Source organism: Pogona vitticeps, chromosome 2 (genome assembly GCF_051106095.1).
Source record: "Pogona vitticeps strain Pit_001003342236 chromosome 2, PviZW2.1, whole genome shotgun sequence".
NCBI classification, from domain to species: domain Eukaryota; kingdom Metazoa; phylum Chordata; class Lepidosauria; order Squamata; family Agamidae; genus Pogona; species Pogona vitticeps.
In genome coordinates, this window is record NC_135784.1 from 89,867,432 (window position 1) to 89,887,451 (window position 20,020).

General features: G+C 40.3%; 1 protein-coding gene across 30 annotated transcripts in view; it reads right to left on the bottom strand.

Moving 5' to 3' along the window:
• The window catches only part of SGCD (sarcoglycan delta), a 631,892-nt gene that overhangs the window by 113,022 nt on the left and 498,850 nt on the right, over positions 1-20,020 (bottom strand). For all 30 annotated transcript variants that reach the window (XM_078385606.1, XM_078385607.1, XM_072990018.2 and 27 more), the window contains one exon: positions 1,707-1,794. In XM_078385606.1, coding sequence (XP_078241732.1) covers positions 1,707-1,794 — 88 coding nt within the window. The remainder of the gene's footprint in view (positions 1-1,706; positions 1,795-20,020) is intronic.

Sequence of the window (20,020 nt, forward strand, 5' to 3'; positions counted from 1 at the left end):
CAAAAATAAAACCAATGAAAAACACAGATTTCCAATCACACTCAGCAACTGCAGTTGACATTTCCCTTTTTTAACCAATCACATACAGACATTTTGGGAAGTATGACATGATGAGAAAGAGAACACGCATATGTAATTGCTTAAGCTTTCAGAGTAGATAAGTAGTTTGAACTTGGAGTTATCATTGCTGTCTCTACAGTTGTGGGTGGGCTACTTGCTGTTATTATAAAGACATACTGGAGAACTTATACTGCAGTTGGGAAAAAAAGTCTTATGTTCTCTTTGATGTGACCTTATTTATTTAATAATGAAAAAATATGAGCCATCATCATGTCAATTCTTCCTGGCAACCTTCCCAGGTTTTCTAGATAGAAAGTACTCAGAAGAGGCTCACCTGCCCCTCTTTTTTTGGAGGTACTCCGGTACTGCACAGCTTGCCTAAGGCTACACAGTTGGCAGGACACATAGCCCTATCAGTCCCAACTGATGGGTTACCTTGGTTCATCGCTTTCCCAGGAATCATGGAGAGGATTTCAACCTCCAGCCCCCACTTCTGCAGCCAGATGCTTGAAAATGTCGAAACAGCAGCAGAATATACCTTTCGGTTTGGTATATTCTATGGCACCGTGATAACCCCTACCAATCTAGCATCAGAACACCTGGGTGGGAGAGTTCTACAATTATTAAATTCAAAGGTAAGAGTTGTATCTCTTGGAATCAGACAAGCTGCACAGTTCCTCCAGTCTTTGTGCCTGCACTAGTGCTACTGTGGCTACTGCTACTAAATTCGATTCTGCATCCTAGCCATTTCAGGGCTCTACAGTTGAGGGGTGTTTTTGCCTGTAACTGGCCAATAACCTACTAGCAAAACAAGCATCTTTTGAGTCTATACAGGACTGAATTCAGGGTTGAATTTATTTCCTCTCCTCCAGGCAATTTTTACACAAGCAACTAAAAATAATTGCTGACAGAAACGGTTTATTTAATTGTCTGAGGAGATTGACTGTAGGTCAGGTGTTATATAAGCTAGCCAGGCAATGTAATTTCACACAAAGCTGATGTTTATTAGTTGCCCTTGCTACCTTCACGTAGCGCTGCTTCTTTTCCTTCACCAGGAAGATGCCTTGTTCTGTGCAGGCCCTCATGTGGCAAGTGTGGCCTGTGTGTTCAAAGGCAACATAACTGTTGTGGGGTGGGGGTGGTTCCCAAAAGCATCCACTTCCCTGTCAAACACGAAGTGAACATGAGCAGGTCTTATTAGCACAAGGGTGTGTGTGGTTTCTGTTTTTAAAGGTTGCAGTTTTGGGGCTGTGTGTGGTGTGTGGTTTTTTTAAATCACGGAAAGACCACATATTTTGTGCTGTGAATATTGATCAGTAAAATGCCTGTTGTCTCAGACAAGTTTAAAATATCCAGGGGTATTCCTGTGCCTGTTACAAATGAACCACCAGATGCTGATCCTCTTCCTGCACTTTGTGCTTGTCCGAGTGACCTTTTGTCTCAGGCGTGGCTTTCAAATGAAAAACAATTTCTCTCCTGTTTTAACATCCTTGTCTTTCATTTTGAAGGGGCTGAGCTGGGCTGCGGCTTGTATTGTACTCGGTAAGTTGGTGATGGTTATCTCATGGGCAAATGATCATACCCTCCCCACCGTCGTGCCCCTTTTATCTTCTTTACCCCTTCCTCGAGAATTTCCTTCACCTTACCTGTTACAAGACGTGTAAGAACTTTACTCTCCTCATTGAGAATGTTCACTGTAACATTCCGAGCAGATTGGAAGTACAGAGGATTGCCCTACAATAAGAGCACAAAAGAAAAGGAATGAGACGGGCACATTGTCCCCCGCAAGAAAGTGTACTGTGCTCTTGCAAACCCTGCCGGACATGAGAAATCCACATCTATGTGGTCAACTGACTCTGTGGCTTCTTTTTTGCCAATAAATAACATGTTAGAAAGTCATCTAAAGCAGTGCTTCCCAATCTTGGGTCTCCAGTTGTCCTTGGACTACAAACCCAGAAATTCTGGCCAGCACAGATAGTGGGGAATGCTTCTTGGAGTTTTAGTCTAAGAATATCTGGGGACCCAAGGTTGGGAGCCACCAGCCTAAAGGGCCCTGTATGTGTAATATAGCCAGGTTTGTATATCATGTATACCAAACAGTCATATTAGCTTGCCTTCAGAGGTAAATTATTTATTTTTAGCAATTGTAAATAGCCATATTGGAGACAACAGGTAGGTGGGCAAAGTGATCTAAGCAGACAGGTGGGGTAATAAACATACCAAATGGAATGCCTGAGTTGTACCATTGACTATCTGTTGTGATTTGATACCATCCCCCACTCACTTCATACCAATTTTCCCTATACCCATGGTATCTAGTGGTATCACCCTTTTATAGGGTTGTTATTTTTGTTTAAAATAGGCAACTCTTAACTAGTAAAAACACTAGTAGTTGTGGTTGCAAAGAATTGCCTAAGGATTCCATGAAGATTAAGAAGAGAGAGAGAAAGGGGAAAGCACAGTGTTTCATAGCCCTTCCTCAAATATTGAAAACAGATACAAAAATTAAGCTTGCATTTGAACATGCAGAGCCCCTTTCATTCTGATCTTTCAGATCTTTCACATTTCTAAGGAGTATACTGCACTGCTGTACAATTTTGAATTTTTTTCACCCTACCTCATCTTTACAGGAGCATGGCCAATACCCAAATGTGAAACACAGCATTGTGGCCTAAGAATGCACCAAACATAATTCTGATAGCTCACTGCTCAACCATGTAAATTAAATCAAAAACTTGCATTACTCATCACAAATAATACTTCTTTAGAACTTTCAGTATTTTAAAATATGTCTGGGGTCAAATAAATGCATCTCATTTCATTTACTACTAGCACACATTTCTTGCCTTACAATTTTTCTTTAAATGGAGGATTTGTGGCACAATGATGTCAGCTAGAGAAACACCCTAAGCCACTATTCCACAATTACAGTCTTCAATCGGGTCTCCATGTTCAAATAAAGGCTCTGAAGGGGGACAGCATCCAGTTCTGAGGTTATGTGCACAGCACATTGATCACTAGCATCATGACATCAACTTCTTGAGCTGCCTTATTCTGAGCCAAAACATTGGTCCACATAGCTCAGCATTGCCTATTCTTACTGGCAGCATCTTTATGGGATCTGAGGTGTTTTTGGGAAGATCCAGCTTTGTGATCTTACAGCTTTTTAATTTTATTTCTTTGCTCTATTTATATTAAACCTTTCCTCAAATGAAATGAAGGCAACAAACATAACTCTCTGCCTCCCCTTTTTAACCTCACAGCTAGTTTGTGAGGTATTGTCAAGTGGACAGAGGCATCCAGACTGAGGTGACTCAATGAGCTTTGTGACTGGCCACAATGTGAACCCACGTCCAGTATTCCAACTGCTACAGCACACTGGCTCCTAAGTGCAGATGCCAGAAAATTTAACCTATACCAGTGGTTCTGAACCTTGGGTAATCCAGGTGTTCTTGGACTGCAACTCTGAGAAATCCCAGGCAGCACATCTGGTGGTGATGGTTCCTAGGAATTGCAGTTGAAGAATACCCAAGGTTGGGAACCACTGACCTAGACAATCATGCATTCTACCAAGCTCCTGCTCCTTGATTACTGATACCGAATCTAGGATTCCCTTAAACTGTAATCAGGATTACCAAGGCTAACAAAAGGAAATATATTTTTGATGATGATATTTTCATATAACAAAGTGGACTGTGTGATACAGTACACACACAAAGATAGACAAACACTGAGGCCTTTGTTTACATTACAGTACTTTTGTTCAAGCTGCACTTGCATTCTAAATGTGTCTGATAGTTTTCTTCAAAATATGCTCACACATCAGAATAAAGTTGAACTGTACTGTACTTGTTGTGTTATTCTGTCTGCACACAATACTATCATCTGTTTTTCAAAAGAGATGAAAGAAAGTTCAGACCCTGGACACCCTATTTAATCTTCCCTTGAGCAACCTGACCTGATGTCATGTCACCAGTTTAATTTATTTCAAGCTACACAACTGAGCAGAAAATAATGCTGCTTTAAGTTCACTGGGTAGATACATTTGCCATTTGCAGTTCTCATCTGATGTGAGTTTTCCAAAGGGATAACCATGTTAGTGGGTCTGCTACTGCAGAAGAAACAACAGAGATCTTGGCACAAAAAGACGTAATAAGTTTTACCAAGGCCCAGGCTTCCAGAGTGCAGCCCCGGCCTTCAAATGTATAGAGTATAATAGTCACCTATTTACAGTATGCACGCACAGAGAGGAGGAGAGCACAAAGTGTGAAATGTCCAAAAATTTAGGGTGACATGATATGAAGGTACAGATGCAGTTTGAGAAGCTAAACAGCAGAGATGATAACACTGCTGTCCCCCAAAATAACACCTGATTTACTCCAGATCATGTATTCATACCACCAGCCATCTATGACCTTTAAGGTGCCAGAGAAGCATTTCAGGCCCAAAGCACACAGATTACAAAGCAACACCACTCTACCAATATTCCTGGGAGATTGCCTTATATGGGATATGTGCAAGCAAGCACAAAATGCCTTGAAATGACATCCAAGCCATTCATGTGTTGAGAATACTTTGCATCTGAGGCACAGCTATAGCCTCCTTTTTCTGCCTTCCATGCATTGAGTTGCCAACCTAGTTTTATATTTGCTATGATATTTTGAGGAGAAAGGCTGGCATCCCTGGCAAGGCTGGTTTGAAAGATTGGAGTTATGGCCTTGATTTGGATGTAGGTGTGGATGTAGGATTCCAAATGCAAAACAATGTCCAGCAACAGCTTTCCCTGGGGCGCCACAGCACAGAGTCTGGCATAAGAATCAGGATGAAGCATTGGCCCTAAGGAGCTAATGGGGAAAAGAACAGAACCAGCTGGTTGAAAGAGTGCAGGATTTGGGACAGTCTGAAGCGTTTCAGACAGTAGTCATTCCTATCTCACATACTAATTCAGCTTGAATCAACACCTACATATAGCAGGAAGAGCAAACAAGCAATTTCAACTTCAAATAATGGAACCGGAACCAACCTCAGCTGCCGATTTAGGTCTATCATGGGTCATTTATTTCAGTTTACAAGCACAAAGTAAAGGCTAAGCAGCAGAATGTCAGTTGAAAACTCTGAAACGCTTTTCCCTTCCCCGAAGGAAACCTTGCTTTAGGTACAATGACCTTTGATATTATTTTTTTCTACAAAAATGTTTCTATATTTTTAAAGGACAGATTTCTTTTGAGAAACTACACCATTCTATAACCTCGGCAATCACTGAAGCTTTTTGACAGTACCCCTTGTCTAATTAGGTGAGCCGCTCTGGAAAGGTCAGAAGACTTTCAGCGTCCATTACTCCCTGCCATGGCAGGGTGGGAGGTAGGCTGCCATCTATTTTACTAATTTGCATAAAAGAAAGCCATGCCCTTAAAAAATAACATCAGAGAAGTGGAGGGCCTGCCCAGAGAGAGGAGCTACAATACTTTTTAAAGCATCTGTAACTGCTGTCTGCTTTTCATTTAGAGTACCTACCCAGACTTTCACTTCTTTTGGTTTTCAAAGCACTAAATTTACCTGATGGAAGAGTAATTGTTGCATTCCTCTGATAGGAGAAAAACTGTCAAGTACTTAGATGACTGCCCACTTAATTTCCCATAACTCATTCCATTAAAGGCTAAAAAAATCTAATGAGCAGATTTTGTCGTGTTTCCTGTGAAGCTGCGTAATTAATATCCAGGGTGTCTTATTCTAAAGCACGAATGCTATTATTTTCTGGGCCAAACACCCACTCATTCAAGTTCCTGCATACCTCATGCCCACTTGGAAGTATGGGCCCATGCACTCATGTAGGATCACAGAAAGCTCCAGAAGTGTTGCTAACCAAGATATGGTCACACCAATTAATCATCCCAGTTTGTTTATATCCTCTCCCTCTAATATTTGCTGGTGCCTTACTATTTGCTTCAACGGAGCAAAGATATCACTCTGTATACTGTTGTTGACACATCATTATCACCTACAAAAAACTTCAGCACTTCTTTTTAACGCCTTAGCAACATCTGACTGTTTGCAAACACTCCATGGATTCTCACCAATTCTTCCTCCTACACACAGCAAAATATCTCATGGACAGCTATGCACCAGAATAGCAGTACAGTATAAGACAGCTGCAGTTTATTTGCAAAATGGAAAGATACAGCTTTGTTGAAATGCAGTTGAAAACTAAGAGTGAAGAGCTGAAAATGCATTATTCTGAAGACTTAAAACGCACTGGTCCCATCCAGAATAGTGATGGCATTCTCCACGACCACCCCAGTTAGATACATTTTTTTCCTTATTCATTTTTGCAAAGATTTCCTATGGAAAACATAATGATCCCAGGAAAAATAGAACCACAAATACTTAAGAGCTCACAGGGATACAAATGGGATATAAATGTGGCTTTAAAAAACTGTCAGGAGTTTTTACAACTTCTCATGCTGCCTTTAACTGATTTGGCTGGGAGGGACCTTTGTGGGTTGGGATGTCTATCAAGCTATCCAGCAGCAATCAACAGTTCCTTTCCTGTCTCTGAGTTAAAAGACTCTCTTGAGTCTGCTGAAGTTATTGCTGAAAGCAGTCATGTTTGTCAGTTTGCTGTTTTATCTGTTCAGAACTGTAAGTAAAAAAAAAAAAGATTTTTTTTACCTTTTCTCTTATTAATGTCTCAGCGTGACTCATTGAGACTACAAGTACATGCTGCTGCCTCATCAAATATCTGAAATGAATACTTCATAGACAGTGTCTTTCTGCTGCTGAAGATTCACTAGCAGGAGAGTTATAACAGGACAGAGTCACATGGAGGATGCAGCAGCAGAGAGGGCTTTGAAGAATTGGAAGGAGACAGCAGGAGATGGAAACTGTTGCTGCACATGTATAGCTAGCTACCCAAATTTATTTTTTATTTAATCAGGAAGAAAAGAGGGAGAAAGGGGTGGAAAAGGGAAGAAGGGCCAAGGTGTTAGGATAGGAGTGGGGCGGGACAGGGGACTAAGAGAAAAGAAGACAAAAAAGATTTGGAGGGAGCAAGGAGCAGAGGTTGCTTGAGGGACAGGGTGAGAGGAGAGGAAGGTGGTGGGAGCTAAAAGGGGAGGGAGGGAAAGAACGCTGGGCTTGGCTGACCGGTGGCTAGGAATCAGCTGTTTGGTATGGCACGGGCTTTTTTGGCAATTTTTTTAAAAAAATCCTGTTATCTGGCATAGCACTATATCTAACAGTAGGGATTTTTTTTTAAAAAAAAGGAACATGGATAGATGGTGTTTACTTAGGCAGAATCGATTTCAGTGAATCAATTCCACATCTGTCTTAAAATAAACAGTAGAAGAACATGCTCTCCTGTCACAATACTCCGTGTGTGCACGTACCTTGTATAAACACCCTGATTTAAATTGATATAAAACATGCTGAACTTGATTTAAATAAGTTTTTTTACAAAAAAAAATCGCGGGATGAGACTCTTAAGATCAGATCAGATGCACAGTCATTCATCCTGCTAGTGTTCAAAGACTGAAATCCTGCCCCCGTCCTGACAAAGATAAGCTCTGCCCCACCTCTGCGATTTGCATTTGTGGAAAAGCTGCCAGGAGCACACATGAGAACTTTTCTTCAGAGGCAACATTGCAATGGCAGGAATGCCAGTATGGATTGGACCTGAGACACCTCGCACCAATTGACCACCAGTGTGAGCCTTACCCACCTCTGCCATTTATTTTGAACAAACCACTCGCACAAACACCAACTGTCTGAAGGGCACTGTGTCTGTTTTCCCCCCTACCTTCAGGAGAGCTTCAGCAGTCCTCCAACACCATAGAAGTGAGGCTACTACTAACTAACCCACTCCCATGTCTTTGTTCAACATTCACACAGACTGCAAGGGTGACCCAACATAGACCAGCGCTGATAGTTGTTCTGGAAAGATGATTCAAATCCATTGTTTGGCTTCAATTCATTATTTTTTCTCTGCAACTGGAAACTGCTTTGTAAGAGAACAGAAAACATAATCTTTCCACTTTTTATTCAACCTCTTCTCTAAGCCACCACATTGTGGCTTTATAATAATGTGATGTTCCCGATCATATGTCTGTATTGGTTGTCCCATAGACTCAATTCATTAAAACACGTGATTTATACTGGAGGAAATAGTATTTGAAAGGTGAAACAAATCTGTCAATACAATATCGTCTCCTTAACTAATCAAGCAAGCTGCCCAGCAGTTTGTGAGACTTTTTGCAAAAAGGAGGGGGGGGGAGTATTGACTGAGAGCTTACTTGGCTCAATACATAACAAAATGAATCACGTTACCTCTTGGTGCCTTCTGCTCTCTTACTTCTGAGGAAATGCTCCAAGCTGCTTGGTCTAATATTACCCTGGTAAAAATGCAGTGACTTTGATGTAGCCCCAAGTAAACCAAGACTGTATGTTCCCCTCCCCTTAATTATTTGGCACTTCAAACAAAAACAAAAAATCACTGAAGCCTTTTTTTACACCCAGGAAGTGAAAAAGAGTGGCAATTTAAATTAGATGGAATGGCTTTCAAGGAAATTAGAATACTGGGAATTGCTCCTTCTCAGCACACATTAATGGTCCAAAGTTCTAATTTAGTAGACAGCACCCAGCTTGGATTATATATATTATTTGCCTGCCCTGCTGTATTTCTTTTTCTCTTGGATTAGGATAAGCTCCATACAAGTGAAACTAAGTGTGCTAAATCCAGAAAACTAATTAAGTCCTATGAAGAAGGGTGTATCTTGGCTGGCTGCTCAGTAGTTTAGTTATGAGTAGGGAATTCGATTCCCTACTGGGCTTCCCTGGGAGAACAGCCAGCCATGGAGACGTCGTACTGTTCCAGAGTGCCCCTAAACCACTTCTGAGTGTTGTATACTTAGAAAAGCCTGGAAAGGGTCACTATCAGTTGAAAACGACTTGATGGCATGCAATTAGTATTATTATCATGCTGAATTTGGACAAATCTGGAATGCAAAATCAATTTGGGCAGACTTGGACAGATCTGAAGCAAAGTGGAACTGCTCCAAATGAGATGGTGCCCTTTTCCTACCCAGAAATTCCCTTCTCATTACAGTGGACACATGGGTTTTATTGCCTTCACACATTGTTAAGGCCATAGTTCTTTTTTATTTTGGTTTTTTGGTCAAGGGTTTAACAGACTGACACTAAGATTCCCAATACAGCCAAGAATGGTATTTGCTATTATTTTAGATTTTTTTCCACAATAGTTGCTCCTTCCAAAAAAAATTTTTTTTACCAGCAAAACAGCTAAGCTTCTATCATCTGTTGTTTTCAAATGCCAAATATTCAAAAGTTGGCAAATGTGCTTATTACTGTACTAGCTTCTAAATGCACACATTTATACTCCTTCTGACATTCCACTGTCCATTAGCCCTATCCTGAAGGTCAACCCATACATCCTTTTCCGTTTCAGAGTCCTATCTACCTGTCTGTGTAGCTTTTATGTTTCGTGTGTACACACACAAACTAACCCAATTACCACCAGGATAAAAGAACTGAACTGTTATTTTGGCTCTTCCAGCGTTAAACAAATGATACATTACTTATAAACCGAGAAAGGAAAACAATTATTTTCAGGAGCATGAGGTAAAAGAAGAGTTTCAAGAAACCACTCAAACAAATGCAGGTAGGACATAAATACAAACCACATTGACCTGATTCAGACAGGAGCTCACATAAACAGCTCCACATAAGCAGTGGGGTGCAAAATAATGGCTTTGGCTTATAACCTGATAGATATTCACAAAGAAGGCTTTCTTAGCTGGGCTTCAACTATAACTATTGAAAGGTGCCACCTGCTTTGAATGAAGACTTTCTTGACTCTCAAGGCCATGTTACTATGCAAGAAAAATGTTTTTATATACTGCTTTTAGAGGATCAACTCTAGCATTAGTCTTACAAGCCTAACATGGGAATAGCTAAATTCTGCCTGTAAAATAATGTGGGAGCCAAAATAGAGTGGTTAAACCAGTCTTCGTTCTGCTGAAAAGCATTATAGGACTGTTACTTGCATGTGTATTTTTTCATATATTTATGTACTGTTACTTGAACTTATATTTTGTTCATATATTTTTGTTTATCTCCTTTTGTTCTTAACTTTGTCCTTCAAAGCGCCAAGATAGGTTCTTTGTGTATCTTTCCTTTAGAAAACTTACAGCTCGACAATATAAGCTTCCAGAGAAGAATGAGCATAACTTGTGAGCAGAATGGATAAAGGCACATTAAAAGCAAACATAGTGACCTGCTCCAGTACATGCAATATTCATTTGTAAAATACAATCACCTTTAAGACGGAGACAATGACTTTTAGTACAGAGGTAGAATCTCCCCTAGTATTTTCCTTTTAGTAAAACCACTTGAAGAAAGAAAGAATCAACTTATCAGTAAGGATTTGATACCAGCTTGGATTTGCAAACAATGTTGTCATCTCTAAACCCCTGTGACCTTTCTTTGTACAGGATTTGTAGTGGGCTTAACTTGTCTGCATACTGCTGCATCATTATTTTAAAATATATCCCATTAAAAAGCAACAGCTCTGAAATAGATGCAGTTATTCCTTCCCCTAGATAACAATTCAAACCAATAGTTTTGGAAGTGGATCTGACCCCAAAGTAGATTCGATTGCAGAACAGCTGGCTCGCATCATATCAAAGTGACAAAGTGGTCCTCATCAGTTATTCAATGTGCATAGCTGAATGCTCACTGATGATGATAAGTTAAGGGGGGGCAGAGCAAGTGGCTCTGGATTTTGATAGGAACTACGGTACCTGAAAATGTGGCTACAACAGTAAGATGCAGTTGTATTACTTACACTTTTATATTCTACAGAGCAGAAGCTTAATTTGCATGTTTGCTTCTTTTCAAATAATGCTTCTTTCTGTTGCTTTTATTTACCTTATTTCCAACCCATTTGCATATAAAGTGACTTTCAATTAACTCTTAGTTCCAGTATTAAAAATGCAACACACTAGATGCAGAATCTGTGATGGAAGAGATTTGCTCACAAAAGATATTTCTACCCAATTTTCAGGAAAGGTGCCCATTTGGCAGGGTCCAAAGTCCGCCATTCTTAGGAAGCTGAGGGGCTACTATGTGGAGAAAAGAGTGAAGATGTCCATTCCCACCAGCTCAATTGCACCCATGCAAATCTCAATCCACCTGAAATATTTGATTGCCAGTTATCTAAAGGTCCTTTTTATATATCATGCTATTTTGTGGACTATTTAAGACCAAGAATCATGGACTACTGGTATGTAATTCTACCAGGAACTGACAATAAATGTTTGGGGCAGTATATTTATTGTGCATGCAAGGAGCTCCAACCACAGCTCCAAATCTTCTGGGGAGGCCCTTCTCTCTGTTCCACCACCTTTCCCAAGCTCCCTTGATACTGACTGAAGAGACAGCCTTCTCAAAGGTTGCCCTCAGGCTTTTGGGATGCCCTGCCCTGAGAAGCCAGATTGGTGCCCTCCCTCTTGCCCTTCTGTTGTCAGGCAAAAGCCTTCCTTTTCAGGCAGCACTGTTATCTCAGGAATGTTGGTTTTTAACTTAACAGGTTTTAAATGTCTTTATACTTGATTGTTCTAATCTTAATGTATATTTCACTGTTTTTAAAACATGCTATAGTGTTTTTAAATTTCTTATTTTACCTGTTGTGAAGCATCTTGCGTCCTCTATGGGGAGAAAGGCAATGTATAAATAATTTAAATAAATAACAGCTATTCTCCAGTAAAACTGCTTGTATAAAATCATAACATAATTCTGCAAGATCTGTGTTTTTTTTTTTTTAATTTCTCGGTTAGGAAGATATTTCCCATTCATTTTGGCCCCACTGCAACACAAAGCTTTGTGTACTTGCTGTTCTGCTACAACTGGCTTTCCCCCGCTCTTTGAGTAGAAAATTTTGAATTGTTAGAACTTCGGCTGGGGGAAAGGGTTCTGCCCGTCCCTCACACCACTAGAAGGACAAATCATTGCCTACCACTAGGAGGAAGATGACAAAATTCCCTTATAGAAACAAGTCAACTGTGGAGGTACACACGTAATTTCATATAAGACTGGAAACAAACCAAACTCAGTGTTGTTGAATTGAAATCTTTCAATTGGTTCTAAGGCTGTTTTGGCCTATGATCACTTCCCAATGTCCCATAGGCCTATGTTGGTTGTCACCCTTGAACTCTTGTTCAAATGTCCTGCACATGTACCTTGCATCTCCCAACAACATGAATTTAAATTCATTTTGGAAACAGCCTGGGGAGAAGAAATAAGTGGAAGATACACTGAATGGGAATAAATACTACACAACAAACACAGCTCAGTCAAACAAAACAGTATCTACTTCCATGAAGCAATTCAGCCAAATCTAAACAAAAACACATGCGACGCCAAGTTTGTTAGGAAATGTCTTTACTAGCAAAGTAGCTTATTGCTAAATCTCTTCTTAACATGTTATGTTCTTATAATGTCTCTGTGTTAGAAAAGGTTGGGGGAAAATGAATTGGACATCTATAAATAAACAGGTACATATAAATTAAATATGCAAGGATATTAGAGACTTATAAAACTGACTAGTAAACTTGTAAATTTGTGATGAAACAACATAAAATTAATGTGTACTTAAGACAACAGGAGATGATCCAAAATTCCTGGCCAAAGAAAGAATTTCCATTTTTGAGGCTGAAAAAAAAACATAAAGAAATCCCAGGCAACCAATATTGTACAATAAGGACACCACCTTCTCAGTAAATATGTAAGTACCAAAAATTGGACAAATAAAGAATTTCATAGACACAGAACATATATCTTTCTTTTTATCTCCCTTTACTAGACAGTGTCTTGATTCCTGCAAATTTACCAATCAGCTTCAAATTGCATAATATAGGATACTCTGCTCACAAAGGAAGAGTCTTACAAACAGTAAACTCTCAGAATAATATGTTCTCAAGGGCTTTCACGGCTGGGATCCAATCGTTGCTGTGGGTTTTTTGGGCTGTTTGGCTGTGTTCAGACAAAGAGCTACTATTCCTACACATCAATATTAGCCAAAAAATGAGAAGTCATGATTGGGACAAGCGCAATACCCTCTCCTACAGAAAGATGGAAAAAGAAATGGTGGACCAAAACAGAAATTCAACGAATGCCAAAAAAGTCAACCAAAACCTACACTAGATGCCTCACGCATCATCATCAACCTATCTGAACGCCAACTCTGCCCAGAAGAATCCTCGGTCTTACCCAAAGTAAGAAACTTCGCAGTCACACCCAGTAAAATTCCAGGGGAAGACATCATTATCAATGTGGTATCAGCCATATACCATCTTCCAGAAGAAAAAGCAGAAGAAATAAGAGGTGAAGTGACAATTATTCTATGAAAAGCAAAACCCCCGAATAGTAACTTAACAAGAAAGGAGAGAAATGCTACTAAGTCCCTAAACTCACATCCTGACATACAGTGGGGTCTCTACTTAAGAACTTAATCCGTATTGGAAGGTGGTTCTCAAGTTGAAAAGTTCTAATGTTGAATCTGCATTTCCCATAGGAATGCATTGAAAACCATTTAATCCGTATCTGCTCTTTTCCGTCCATAGAAACTACAGTGGAACCTCTACTTAAGAACTTAATCCGTTTTGGAATGGCGTTCTTAAGTTGAAATGTTCTTAAGTTGAAGCAAAATTTCCCATAGGAATGGATTGAAAACCAATTAATCCGTTCTGGCTGTTTTTTTGTCATGTAGAGGTGTGTTCGTACATTGAAGCATTAGTTTCATAGGAACTAATGCAAAGCTGGTTAATACGTACTCTACCACTAGGAAGAGAATTTTTTTTAACCTAAGATGACCTAAGGTTAAAAAAAGAGCAGGAAAGGTTTTTTTTTCCTGTTCTTATCTTGGATTTCTGTTCTCAAGTAGAAGCGAAATTTAGCAAATGGAGCTGTTCTTAAGTTGGATTGTTCTTAAGTAGAGACGTTCTTAAGTAGAGACCCCACTGTAATCATCCTGCCAGCAGACAAAGGCAACGCCAATCATGCAAACAGAAGAATACAAGGACAAAATCAAGGAACTTCTAGACCCCACCACCTACAGAAAAATGAAACAGGACCCAACCAACAAAAACACAAAACAAACAAGCTGATCAGAAGTTCCTCCCTGCATCCCAACGTTCTTTAATGAATCTGCGAGACAGAAGCTCTTTCACCAATACTATATGGACTCTCCAAAATCCACAAAGACTCAATCCCACTCAGGCCCATTGTAAGTGCATTGGATCCCCAACATATGAAGTACAAAATACCTAGCCTAGCCACACCCCCACATTGGGCAAACCTCATCCTACATCGAAGACTCAGGATATTTCATAAACAAGATCAGCACCCTAAAACTCAACTCCAGGGACAGACTGATCAGATTTGACGTATTTATTTATTTTATTTATTTATTTTATTTATATCCCGCCTATCTAGTCAACAGACCACTCTAGGCGGCTGTAGTATCCCTATTCACCAAGGTACCAATAAAGAACACTCTGACACTCATCCAGCAGATCTTTCCAGAAGACATCAAGGCCCTTTCCCAACACCGCCTAATAATCAGCTATTTTCAGTGGGATAATGATTTCTATGAAGAGACAGATGGAGTGGCCATAGGGAGCCCCTCAGCCTGGTTATAGCAAACTTCTATATGGAACATTTTGAAAAACAAGTCCTCGCTGTGGCACCCTTTGCAACCACTATCTGGTTCTGATACGTGGATGACACCCTTGCAATTTGGAGCCACTGTGAAGAAAAACTGGCAGAATTTCTAAACCATCTCAGTAGCATCCACCCAAATATACAATTCACCATGGAAAAAGAAATAGAGGGCCAACTCCCATTCTTAGATTTCATGGTCATACATAAACCTGACCTCCTATTGGGATACAAGGTCTCCAGAAAACACTCCCACAAAGACCGGTACCTACACAAAAACTCCAACCACCACCCATGACAAAAAGGAGGCATAATCAAAACACTGATAGACCGTGCGATTCGGAACTGCAAAGCTCAATTTCTAAGCACTGACCTCAACCACCTGAATTGGGCCCTACAGGCAAATGGCTATTCCAAGAATGAAATCAAAATAGCCATCAGACTGAGAAAACAACACAGACCTAAAGATTAAAAACAGCCTCACACAAATAAAGTATTTCTGCTATACATCAAAGGTGTCACAGGGAAACTATTGAAAAAAAAACGCAACCTACAATATTCTGGTCCACCACAAAAACACAACAAATGTTATGGTCTGCCAAGGCCAAAAAAGATCCCCTCACCACTGCAGGACTCCATGAGGAGTATACTGGATACCTTGCAGTTGTGGCCAGGTATATATTGGGACCACAAAACATAGCATCCAGACCAGAATCAAAGAATATGAAAGACACTGCAAACTAAAACAACTGGAAAAATTGACAGTAGCTGAACATGCCCTGAAACAAGCTGGACATGAAACCCTATTTCAAAACACAGAAGTACTGGACAACACCAGCAATCATAATGTTAGACTACACAGGGAAGCCACTGAAATCTACAAACACCAGCACAGCTTCAACAGAAAAGAAGGAAGTCTAAAACTCAACAAAGCCTGGCTCCCAGCACTGAAAAATACAGCCTGCAAAAAGGTCAATGAACTCTACCCAGCCACAAGGATGGATGATCACTGCACATAAAAGACTAGCCAACACCCCTTTGTCACAACAAACTACGCATAACAAAAAGAAAAAAGAAAAAGCACCCTGATCACAGGAAACACCCTGTGAGAAGAATGTTTAGACAAGAGATTGGAAAGTTGGTGCTTAGACAAGATAAAAGAGTTAAAAGTAATAAGAAATACATAGGCAGAATATATTGAGACCTTGATTAAAGCAAATACATACAAGCAAGCTTACATGTAATCAAATCCACATTTGTTGAAGGAATAATTTAAGAACATCCATGATTTTACTTCTTTGATTTTCCTTCCAAACCATAAATAAACCTTGTTATATTTGGCAGCAATAGTCTGAGATTCATAATTGGTACAGTGAGAGTAATATCCTCTGGTGGCAGTGAAAAAGGGTGAAAAGAACAAGTTGTGTCCGAAGGTGAACCTGTGTGAGTGGGAAAACATACAGGGGACACTGGGGGTGCGTGACACACTTCTTTGGAAAAAAAAAGACTGTGAAGCAGGTCGTAAGTGCATATTTAGTGAGGGTGTCATAGAAAGGATCATCCTTTTAGGACTGGCATTTTGTGCTGTCTGAGTATTTCTATTTTTAATATAGAAAATCAACATTATATCACAAATTGCTTAGGCTAAAAATGGCTTTTCTTTCTTCAAGCTGCCTCATCAGCTGCTTTGCAGCTGAGTTCATCTAGAAATTAAATTGCATTATGTTTGTAGGTTATTTTAAAAGGGCTACCCTGGTATGTCTGGCTCAGCTTCCTTGGTAGGGTCTTTTCTTAATTAGTTTGCAATTAGAAGAAGACATCAGATGTCAAGAAGAAACCGACAAAAATACAAATATCAAACATTTAACAACAATTTGTGTCAGAGTTCTAAGTAACACCAGTGCTGTGAATACATCTTTTAACCTCTGCTGATTACTTCCAATGCATATATATTTTTCATACTGTATTTATATAGCCTTGTTGGTTATTATGAGCTTTATTCACCTAGGGCAAGAAAAAGAGATGCATAGAGGGAGAAGCAAAGAGAGAGGCAAATCCTGCTAGCATTAAGAGATTGGGATTGAAATTCGTTTACTGCAGACAGTATGAACGCTCTTGCAGTCGCTAACTCCCACATTCTTTAGGATTTCACACTACAACCCATAACACGCTGCCCTGAAGGCATGTCCTACTGAATTTTATTGAAGATATATCCAAGCAACTGGAAAAGTACTAGAACTTCAACTAATCATATGATCCATTACTACCTAGAATTACAGAGTAGATGTGAAGCTGTCAGCAGTAACTCCTCAGCCCTATCTTACCACAGAATATAACCTCATATGAACATAACATTTGTTCCACACTTCTGGAGTTCACATCTTAAAATCTGAGGAAAAGGTAGCGCTTCCTCATTAGAAAATGCCTGGTACGAATTGCTGAGAGATCTGCAGGAATTTAGAGAAGTTTCCGTGAGCTTCTGTCTTCATTGGCTCTGTGTGTGTGTGTGTGTGTGTGTGTGTGTGTGTGTGTGTGTGTGTGTGTGTGTGTGTGTGTGTGTGTGTGTGTGTGTGTGTGTGTGTGTGTGTGTGTGTGTGTGTGTGTGTGTGTGTGTGTGTGTGTGTGTGTGTGTGTGTGTGTGAAATGTGCTATCTTCAAAAATATAGAAATCTACATCTGTAAGAAGCATGTGAGAAAAGCCCTACGTGGTGACACCGAAGGTCTGTCTAATCCTGCATCGTCTCTTCCACACTGTCGAACAAAGTATTTCCCAGAAGCCCACTAGCAGGATATGAGGAAGAGTGCCCCATCCTCATGTGTCTGCCATTCAAGTCATATCAAGGGGAACATCTTTTAAAATTTCTCAGAAAGCTTTCATAATCTCCCTCTGAAGTCTGTATAAAATGAGGGAAAGAGCAGTTGTTGGTAGCTTTTCAGCTTCTCTGCCTGTGTCTCAAGCCTGCTGGGCTTTCAGTCATCGCATAGCTCTTATAATTCATCTTCCTCTGTTTTAAATATTCCTGTACCAAAATGCTTCCTGTGTCCAAGCTGGTCTATTTATCCTTTTCCAGCTTGTTAGCTGCTGGGTTTCCTGATCATTCAGTTAAGCCATCTACGTCTTCCCTTCTTCTGGAGACTAGCAGTTCTCTGTGCTAGAATATATATATATATATATAAAATAAAGACTCCACAAACATTAATTCTCTGAGCTTCACACATAATCAATGCTTAGAGCATGGAAGTGTTAACTGGTAATAGTACATGTGTTAGTCCTGGTCAGTCCTTCACAAAACCCTAACACTGTTAATAATTGCTTTTTCCTCACTGGGAAGAAGTAATTTGCTGCTGTTGTTATGTTCTGTCACATTGCTTCCGACTTATGATGACCCTATGAATTAATAACCTGTAAAAGGTCCAATCATTAGCAGCTCAACTCAGGTCTTGCAAAGAAAAAGTAATTTCATGTGTAATTTTTTTAAAAAATAAGAACAGTCCTTTTTCTTCTATTTCTTTGTAGCCTCCAATTAGGCTCCCCACTGCTGCCAATTCCATCAATGCAACTGCCAGAAAGTTTATTTCATTCCTTCCTTAACTCAGTCTCTAGCTGCAGCACTGTGGGGTGGCTTCTGCAAAAAGCATAGAGCACCTGAGAAGCAATGTTAACAAGGGGCACTGGTGATCTTTGCACCAGAAGCAAGGTGCACAGAAGGAACTCCAGCTTTTATTAACAATATGAGTAGGGCTTCTGGCAGGCTTCCTAGAGTGGCATCTGCTTTTATAGAAGGTCCCTGTTCCTGTCTCTATATGCTATGAGTTCTTGTTTTCAGAGAAGAAAAATGGTGCTCTTCAGCCTCACATTTGCCTCTGTATATGTGGCCCTTTCCTGGAAGTGTCCAATGAATTGTAAAAATAAAAAGTAAAAATAAAAGTTTAAAGAAGCAAAAATGCTACTCATTCAGTCCAAAATAGTGGCAGGAAATCCTGTTGCTTTGTAAAGTAAATAATAACTAGTGTGGGCTCATTTGAATCAATGGAATGTAGAGAGCAGTTGACTTACCAGTCCCCACTCATTCAATCAACCTTCTCAGGTGATACTTACTATGCTGAGCAACAGGATTTGAGCCAATGTGTTTATGTCAACATGCAAATTAAATGATTATCATCTTTGCTTTTAGATAACTACATTTCAGTGGTGCCTATAGTCACTGGGGCATTGGGAATAATGCTGTGGAATTTTATAAAATATTATAATCAGCTGCAGATATCTGAAATAACACCATCAGAGCTGTAAAAAAGACAGTATTAAGAACAGGATACATATTACGCCAATAGTTAACAGATACTTAGGTTTTTGGTTAAAACTTGTATCTGTTATGGGATGTGGTGGTGCTGTGGGTTAAACCGCAGAAGCCTCTGTGCTGTAAGGTCAGAAGACCAGCAGTCATAAGATCGAATCCAAGCGACAGAGTGTGCTCCCGCTGCTTGTCCGTCACTGTCCTCCGCCTCCCTTCCCCACGGGGACTGGCTTCCAAAGCTGTCCGCACTGCCCTCTGCCTCCCGTCCCTGCTGCCTCCACCGCTGCAGGAGGCAGTGGGGATGGGAGGCAGAGAACAATGGGGATGGCTTTGGAAGCCTGGCTTCCCGGGCTTCCAAAGCCGCCCCGACCATCACACTGGGTGCCAGCTTCGCAGGCTTCCAAAGCACCAGTACCCAGTGCAGTGGGCGGGGCGGTGTTGGAAGCCCAGAAGGCTGGTCCCCCCTGTTCCTAACAATTGGGGTGAAGAAGCAGCCTCTTCGCCACAAACGGTTAGTAAATTTAAATTTACTGCCCCTTTCCCCTGCCTTTTTTCTTTTGTAAGTCGAAGCTCCAGCCGCAAGTAGAAGCAAAATTTTGCAGCCGGAGCCTTTTGTAACTGGAAATGTTCGTAAGTAGGGACGTTCGTAAGTCGAAGCCCCACTGTACCAGGTTGTCAAAATCTCATCTCATTGGCTACTATTTGACAACATTGGTCTATAATTGTATCACACACATAAGCTATAACACCAGGGTTAAGTCTAGCACTATGGCCTCAGAAGTACTACTGTTCAGCCTGTTTATGGTCAAAATAACTGGGCCCAACATTGTGTGTGTGTGTGTGTGTGTGTGTGTGTGTGTGTGTGTGTGTGTGTGTGTTCAAAGCAATTGCGAGAATTAACATTAATAGAATCCAGTGGGGGAAATCCTTCTACT